At 29.0% G+C, this 8,385-nt stretch overlaps 1 protein-coding gene across 2 annotated transcripts; it reads left to right on the forward strand.

Moving 5' to 3' along the window:
• Positions 1–1,065: 1,065 nt before the first annotated feature.
• Positions 1,066–5,733, forward strand: LOC114192488 (peptidyl-prolyl cis-trans isomerase CYP21-4-like). Of its 2 annotated transcripts, none has more exons than XM_028082223.2 (8): positions 1,066–1,265; positions 1,763–1,919; positions 2,496–2,535; positions 2,745–2,795; positions 3,083–3,168; positions 4,360–4,491; positions 4,614–4,764; positions 5,252–5,733. In XM_028082223.2, exons 2-8 carry the CDS (start codon positions 1,768–1,770, stop codon positions 5,336–5,338), a joined length of 699 nt encoding a protein of 232 aa, XP_027938024.1. In that variant the 5' UTR covers positions 1,066–1,265; positions 1,763–1,767; the 3' UTR covers positions 5,339–5,733. The 2 variants fall into 2 exon arrangements, with proteins under 2 accessions (XP_027938024.1, XP_027938025.1); XM_028082224.2 differs by lacking the exon at positions 1,066–1,265 and adding an exon at positions 1,353–1,474.
• The last annotated feature ends 2,652 nt before the right edge of the window (positions 5,734–8,385 follow it).

An 8,385-nucleotide genomic window follows, 5' to 3' on the forward strand; every position in this document is an offset into this window, starting at 1 on the left:
ATAATGAGTATGATTTAAAACTTTTATTTTATAAGAACTAAAATTGTCTATTTGTCATACTATATAGAACCAACAAAACATAAGTGTTTTTAAATCAATTTTTTTGCATATGTATAAAAGTATTATATTATATTATATTAAAAGATTATGGCATTGTTCTTCAAATACATACTGCTTATAACATATTATTCACAGTATTATGATTACCGTTAATTCCTAAACAATTATATTAAATAGATATATTAATTTTTATTTTAAGATTTAAAATGTTAAAAATGCTTAATTATACCTTTTTTATTAATAATTGTGTTGTTGGCAAATAGATAAAATTTAGCAAACTATATGAAAAAAATTTAAAAAGCACATTATTCAATATTTCCTATGTTATTTATTTAAAATGACAAATTTTAGTAGATCATAGTTACGCTTGCTTCAATTTAATTTATCCATTGTAGGAGATAATGAATATGAGAGAATTGAATCGTATCTGACAGTGTCTGAAGTAATTTCTTATTATGTTATATTAATTAATTTATTTACAAACTTTTTATTTATGTATTTAACATTCTATGTTATGTCTTTGATTAAGATAACTTTGCTTTTTCACTATATATATATTTTTTTTTTACTTTTTACATCCAAATCCAAGCAAAAGTTTAATATTGTGCCTGATTTAAAAAATTTAGAAAAAATATTAAATAAAATACTGTTAATATTTAAAGAATATCGATAGAAAATAAAATAAATGAAAATAATAGAAATAGATAAAAAAATAAAAAAAATCTAAATATTTCATTAGGAAAAAAAAAGAACTTAACATACGTAATGAAAGCAGATAAAAATAATAAATAGTTTGGACAAATTTTGAAAATGTTTCTACTCGATTTTTCTCTATAAAACAATAACATTGAATATTGTATCTTCTCTTCCCTTCAATTTCATCCTACGAAAGAGGGTTAAGAAATTTCGTCGTTTTGAGTGTCAAAATTGTACTCTTCGTAATCATATACAGTAATTAATTGTTATGATTATTAAGAAATTTACTAATAGATAAAATTACGCAATAAATGACCCCGGTAACATTGGAAAACTCCGGTCGGAATCTTGTACCTATTTTTCGCCTATCAGCATTGAATTTGAATCGAAGAAACACCCACGCACACACGTTCATCTTCCTTTTCTGTTCTAAACCCAACATCGTGTTCTTTACTTATCTTCGATCCACCAGGTGCCTGATCCTCTGTTTCGGGCACACACGTTCCCAGGTTCTACCTCTCACCTCCTTTTATTTTTTTTGTTTCTTTAAAAAATATCCCGACTTTTAAAAATTATGCCGTATTTGGCTTCTAATAATTATCGGGTATTCCTTAATTTCTCTCTTTTTCCTACTCCCTATTAAGGTTTTTTACGTTTGCCCAAATCTTAGCGGATGCAACCGTCTGCTGATTGTTGGATCTTAATCTTGTATTCGATTGTGAGGTTTCTCTTGATGCTGATTGTGTTTGAATGAAAAATTCTTGCTTTGATTTAGACATGTGGAAAATTTCAAACTGTATGCCTTGGGGTTTTGTTTGTTTTTGTGTTCAAGTTAAGTATAAGATTTGGATGATGTTGCTACTGCTATTGAATGGATTAGGTGGTTTCTTTGTGATGGTATCATATTCATGATAGTTTTTTTCCGGTTGAATAGATTTTTTAATTTACTACCTTTGATTCGTTTTATTACCTGGTAATTGATCATACCCTTGATACTGGAGATTAGGTTAAATGGCGAGGATTAAACCTCAGGCTCTGCTACAGCAAAGCAAAAGGAAGAAGGGTCCTTCTCGCATAAGTGCTACGACTGTTTTATTTTATCTTTTGATTCTTTCCTTGGTTGGGTTTTTCCTATTTGCTTCCTACAGACATTGGTCCAGCAGGTTAGTAAAAGATTTTCTGTCTTAGCTGTGATGGAAGATTCTTAGTTTGAAAAATGATGGGCGATATATTTTTATCTACTTGATGGAAAACAAACAAAAGATTTGTTAAAAAATGTTACTTGGCTAAATTGAGCTTTAGCTTCATCTAGACTTGTTAAGCATGAATACTACAGATGATATTTTAGATGGCATTGTTACTAGAGAGAGGCATTTTATAGAATAGCATTTTCTAGCTGGAGGTTTTAACTGCTTTATTGAGCGAATTCTCCCCTCATTCATGGTGATGGAACCATTTAGGTTCATTCTGACGGTGTTTTGTCTCCGATTGACGAAAATTTGTTTTTCGAACATGAATAAAAGCTTCTCCATTTTTGCTCGACTTTTTAGAGTGATTTTCATTATAGGATGGCTAATTTAAATTGATCAACCATTAGTGTTATGATTTCTGGTTAGGTTATTATAGTATATAAATAATGTTGAGTGTTGATGTTTATCTGGATGTATTTCACCCATACAGATTAGGAACTTCTGATGAACTTACTTTTACCTAATAATTACTTTCTTACATGCATTCAGGTCAAGATTGCAATCAGAAAGTCACATGTCCATCTCTGAGGTACATCCTTAAATGCGTTATAAAGTGTTTTCATATTTTTTAAGTCCTTTTTTTTTCTTGTTATCTGATGCCCCTGTGGAGCATTTTATCTGAGTGCAAATTATGTCTGTCTATATGTTTGCCCATCTAGATAGGGATGCTGCTAGGTCAATAGTTTATTTCATTTATCAATATAACCTCACCTCTTAATCAAAGTAAACTTTTGATAGGGTGACAATAACTCTGTGGACTCGAAGAAATCTGAGCTGCCTGGATATGCTGTAAGTTTGCTCCAGAATGCTAGTAATTCCTTGTTTTGGATTTTTTGTAGTTAAGGGTTTCTTTGGTTAGATAAATTATTTTCTTTTTCCATTTCTTGAAATTTATAAAAATATCTTCTTGTTTTCTATCTGTTTCCTTGTTCAAATATTCTTATTGGAAATAGAGTAAAAACAAAAAAAAAACAACCTTTCTTAACCAAATAGGCCCTAATATCGATGAAGTTTAGAATGTATTAATGAAATTATTTTGTCTTACAAGCTGTTTTTCTCTTTCTTCCTTATTATAGGTTTTAAATACCTCTAAAGGTTCTATAATAATTGAACTGCACAAGGAAACTGCTCCCGAAGTTGTTGATGAATTCATTGACTTATGGTGAGTATTTGGTTTTCCTACGAAATTATAATTTGGATGCTGCTGGATGACTTAGGGTTTGATCCTTGTGAACTCTTTTTTTGGGACTTTTGGTTGGGTTGGTACTGATGCTATCGGATAGATATATAAGTGGGAAAAGTTTATCTTTTTGATGAAATGAACTGATGATAGTATTTCAAGGTATGTTTAAACTAATTTTTACTTGTCTATAATCCTTAGAAACATAAAGTTGAATAAATTGCTATAAAGTCAGATGTCTATGCAGTAATATATTTTGATTGGATCAAGCACGTATCTGGGTAATTTTAGCTAAAATATATTGTGGTCCTTATTTGATCCAGTTTATTATTAAGGTTTTTTACTAATGTTCAATCCCAACGCATTATGAGATCATCCTTAAGATTCCAGTTTTCTCATATTCACATCACAGATAATTTTTGTCTTTGTTGTGCTCTGTTTCATTGTTATTATATCTGTAAATAAGTTGTTTATCAATAAATGTCCAATTCCAACCGGATATACGTAGAGCATAACCCAATATAGGTTAGAATATTGGGACTACAGTTGTAATTGGTTATTAGTATAAATAAGTCTACATTTTAAGTCTGTCTTGCATAGCATTATTTCACATCACTACTCACTTTTATCCAGAATCCCACTTTTCTCTTTTCTTCTCAGTTATATTGCTAATATTTCAACAACTGAAACTGTTTAGCATGTTTATAAAACTTGCCAGAACATTTTGTAAATTTGCAATTACTAGTACATGTAGACAGACTTATCTATCACAGAATATATCAGTCTTCAAAGCGATATGACTGTGACAGATGTGAAATCTAAGTTGAGTATAGCTGATTTCAATGTCGTCACATCACTTAATATAGGTTTTCTAACCAATGTAGTGCGATGGATGTGAAACTAGGTAGTTTTCTACAACTTTTAATTATAGCCATTTAGAACTCAATATGACAATACTGTCTTGCCATGCCATATAAGACCAGCACTTCATGATATGACACAACTTTCTGTTCAATACAACTCTATGGGTGGTGGTTTCATGTTTGTCTAATTTTTATAGGTATCAATTTATGTTGGCAGTATGTTAGTCATGAGTTTTTAGTGATTTTCTACATTAAATTTGTTTTAGTCTACCTGCTTATGGATCCAACCTAAGCTACAATTTATTTGCAGTCAAAAGGGGCACTTCAAGGGGATGCTTTTTCACCTAGTAATTAAGCACTATGTGATTCAGGCAGGGGATAATCATGGAGCTGGAGCTACTGAAGATTGGAACTTGAGAGGAAAGCATCATGCTATTTCTAGGTTTTCTTACTCATCTCGTTGCACTTGTTAGTTTATGATATAAGTTCTTAGAAAATTGCAGTAACTGTCTAGTGCTTATTTGCATAATTTTCTAATTAATGGATTTTTTATTTATTAACCAGTATGAAACATGAAGCATTCATGCTGGGGACTTCCAAGGGCAAACACAACCACAAAGGATTTGATCTTTTCATTACAACTGCACCTATACCAGATTTAAACGAGAAACTTATTGTTTTTGGGCAAGTCATCAAGGGAGAGGATGTTGTGCAGGTGACTGAATTTACTTTATTCATGTCATGTCTGCATCATTGTGTGTGGAGATCTGTTTTGTTTCACTTTCCTTTTTGTTGGTTAATTGTTCCGTTTCATTTTCCTTTTCCCATTAGTCAAGAATGCTTTTTTGATCATTTTTTCTTATTTTTTAACATTAATTTCAAACAATAAAGTATAAATGTGTTTTTCAAAACAGATTTTTTTTTTTTTTTGTTTTTATCACCCTGCAGGAGTTTTTATAATTAATTTTAAAACTATATAGCAATACTTACAAAGATGATTGTAGGAGGTAGATATCACGCAACTCTTCTCTACTGTATAAATGGAGTTTAATATTCTGAGTTTTTCTATTGTGTTTTAAATGACAGTTATGTTACTTATGTTTCTTGTTTCTGAGAAATGATGGTTTAGTGGTAGCAAAATGTGCAAATTGAAGGAGTTTCATGATAAGTTTGATATTGAATGTTACTTAATCCTGTGGCAGGAAATTGAAGAAGTGGATACAGATGAACATTACAAACCGAAAATATCTATTGGGATTCTTGATGTTACTCTTAAACAGAAGGTCTGAAAGTTGTCTCTGCTAGATAAGTTCACAACGAGCTGTGATAGTTTTTACCTGTTTTGGGACACTGGTCAAATATTTTGTACAGGGATGAACCTTAAGGAATTCGCCTTGGTTCATCTACCAAGTGTCTGAGCCTTCATGTTGTTTTTGTTATTGGATTTTTAGTTAACACAGATTATGCAATTCCCTTTTCTTGCCTCATGTCATTTTTTTTTTCTTTTAAATTGGGAGAATGAGTGGGTTAGGTTTGTAGTCAGAGTTTTGCATTTTGCTTGTAAAAGCATCACATTTTTATTTGGCATTACTTTTCACCTGTAACCTTATTGAGATCAGAAGATTACTTCCCTATGTAGTTCATGACTTGATCTATCATCTTTTGTGCTTTCATTGATGGCCAATTTGGTGGTGAGTTAGAATATTTGACTTTGTAAGTTACATTTCAATTTGGTTATATAGAAGCCATAACCATAAACTTCATACCAATGGTACCAATCGGAAACTTGATCGTGATAATTACAATTTATCCTCCTCTATTATTAATTAGTTTTATTGAATTTAATCACAATACAAGTTATATATTTCCAAACTTTTTTTTTTTGTAATTCTTAAGCTCGGTGATGTGGAAATCGTTTTCATAAGTTCTTAAAATGTTATTTCTTTTATGCTGAATATGTGTGTAATTTTTATTTTTAAGATTGTGGAATAATTCAACTCAAGATATTTTAATTAAAACTGGATTTACGTTAACATAAATTTAATTGTTATACAATTTCTCGCCATCTTTTTCTATTTTTACATGTTTGCTTTAAAGGATTGATTTGAGATAAAAAAGAATGAGTGGATAAATTTGAAAAGATAAAGAGGTGTTATGAATAATTTGATAGATAGAAAACAATATTTTAATAAATAAAAATATAAGATTAAAATTTAATCTTTATATTTCAAATTAATATAAAATAAAATGTATTTAGTTTAATTTAATTTAAAATAAAATATAATGATTAAACTTTAAAATAAAAAAAAATAATTAGTATAGTTAATTTGAAATTAAACGTAATTGATTGAAACAAGTAGGTCATTCTCCTTCCATTACATGACAAGTAACGAAACAAACACAAGGTTAATTATTTATTTTCATCTTTATATTTAGATTTTTGATTGTTATAGTTTTTTTATATTTGTTTATTACATGGAGTCTTTGTTTTTTTAAAATGGCATGTAAAATTTAGGTTAGTCAATGTATCAAAAATTTGGATATCTTATTTCTTGAAATATATCTGATTTTGATATATGACACTTTTTAAATAAAAAAATATCTTAAATTTGGATACATAACAAACCTATATTTGACACGTGTTACTTTTATTACTTTTAGATAACTTTAATATCAATTTAATAAAAATAGTCACATTAAATTTTTTATATAAAAATAAAAATTCAAATGAGATTTTTTAAATAAGAACTCAATTAAAAAAACAAAATATAAAAATCAGAACGAATTAAAAGTCTAATATATAACCATATTACTAATTAGACTTTTTTCTATTATAATATTTGTTTTACTGTTCGGAACTATTATCATTTTATTCTAAAGTCTGTTGTTTGGGATCAGATTTAAGAAACTATTAAATTTAAAAATTGTAATAAAAACAGATCACTTCATCATGGAAAAGTATGAGAGTATATAGTATGCAAAATTAGATAGAAGTGTAATGGTAACTATAGCATAGCATAAAAGAAATGATTAGTTATGTCACCGATATTTTTTTTGTTTTTTATTCCTTTAATTCATTAATGTTTCTCAAAATTCATTGGTCTATAGGTGAAATCCGTGTGTATGAATTAAACCAATGAATGAGAGACAACTTCACTAGATTGAAATTTGCAATTATTTATATTAAGGGTTCCACTTAATCTTTTATGGGTAGCTAGTTAAATTTGAGTGAAACCGTAATGTAATTACCAAAGTGAGATTTAGGTGTCAAATAATATGTGCATGAGTTTATTAAAATATCAAGCGTAATAAAAAATAATACAAAAACGTAAGGTTGCATTACGATCACCTTTATTGTACACAAAAGGATATTGCTAATGAACTTTTTAAAGTATAAAGATTATGAAGCGAAATTGATAGATAGACTTTATTTTCTCTTTCCCACATCTAACAAAAAAAAAAAGTCACTTTGTAATCTCTATTTGAAGCTGCTGCCATGAGCTTTTAATATAGACAGAAAGTGTTGACTGTTTAGAATGTATAGACATATAATATAAATTGTGATATATGATTAAATTATTATTTTTACTAGTGATTAGTTCTATAAATGATTAAATAATAGGGCATAGACTTTTCCATTTAGTACATCACAATTAAAGTCTTTTTAAAAAACTTTATCTAGAAAATAATAAAACAAACATACACTCGGTGTTAAATATGTATAAGCCATGAGAAGGAAAAATATGTAAAAAAGTATTTGGTAAAATAATATATAGAGTACAATGTTTGATAATAATAAAAAAAGAATCAAATATATGATATCTCTCAATATATAAATAAAAGCAGATATATAATATCTTTATCACTCCTGGTAGAAGAAGTCCACTTCTTAACATGGTATCAGATTTAAATCGTCTTCTGCATTTTCTCCTTTCTTGTTGATCTCCTGCCATGACGAAAAATTTCTCTCTAACACAAATATTTTCTTAACACATTCTGCTCTGATACCATGTTAGAAGTATGGTTATAAGCCTAACTCAATCCCACAAAATCGGCTTGTAAAGTGAGATTTGCACCCCACTTATATATTGTAAAGTGGTCTTATCTCTAGTCGATGTGGGACTTCCAACACCCCCTCACGCTGAAGTATATACATCTCGTGCGTGGGTCTAGAAATGGGTGGTCCGATAGCGAGTAGAACAGAATGTCTAAGAAAGTTTGCTAGAATAGGCTTTGACCTAACTCTGATACCATTTTAGATATATATAAGCCATGGAAAGGAAAAATATGCACAAGAGGTGCTTGTTGAAAACAACTCGCTTGCTTATTAATCTAT

Source organism: Vigna unguiculata, chromosome 7, assembly GCF_037176805.1.
Source record: "Vigna unguiculata cultivar grain cowpea cultivar isolate G323 ecotype 2 chromosome 7, ASM3717680v1, whole genome shotgun sequence".
Taxonomy (NCBI): domain Eukaryota; kingdom Viridiplantae; phylum Streptophyta; class Magnoliopsida; order Fabales; family Fabaceae; genus Vigna; species Vigna unguiculata.

What these genes read in the sequence shown, in the direction of transcription:
- LOC114192488 (XM_028082223.2), top strand. Translation starts at nt 1,768, where the DNA reads ATGGCGAGGATTAAACCTCAGGCTCTGCTACAGCAAAGCAAAAGGAAG. An exon ending in TACAGACATTGGTCCAGCAG is followed by an intron (nt 1,920 to 2,495) that starts GTTAGTAAAAGA and finishes ACATGCATTCAG; the next exon opens with GTCAAGATTGCAATCAGAAA. An exon ending in GATGAATTCATTGACTTATG is followed by an intron (nt 3,169 to 4,359) that starts GTGAGTATTTGG and finishes ATTTATTTGCAG; the next exon opens with TCAAAAGGGGCACTTCAAGG.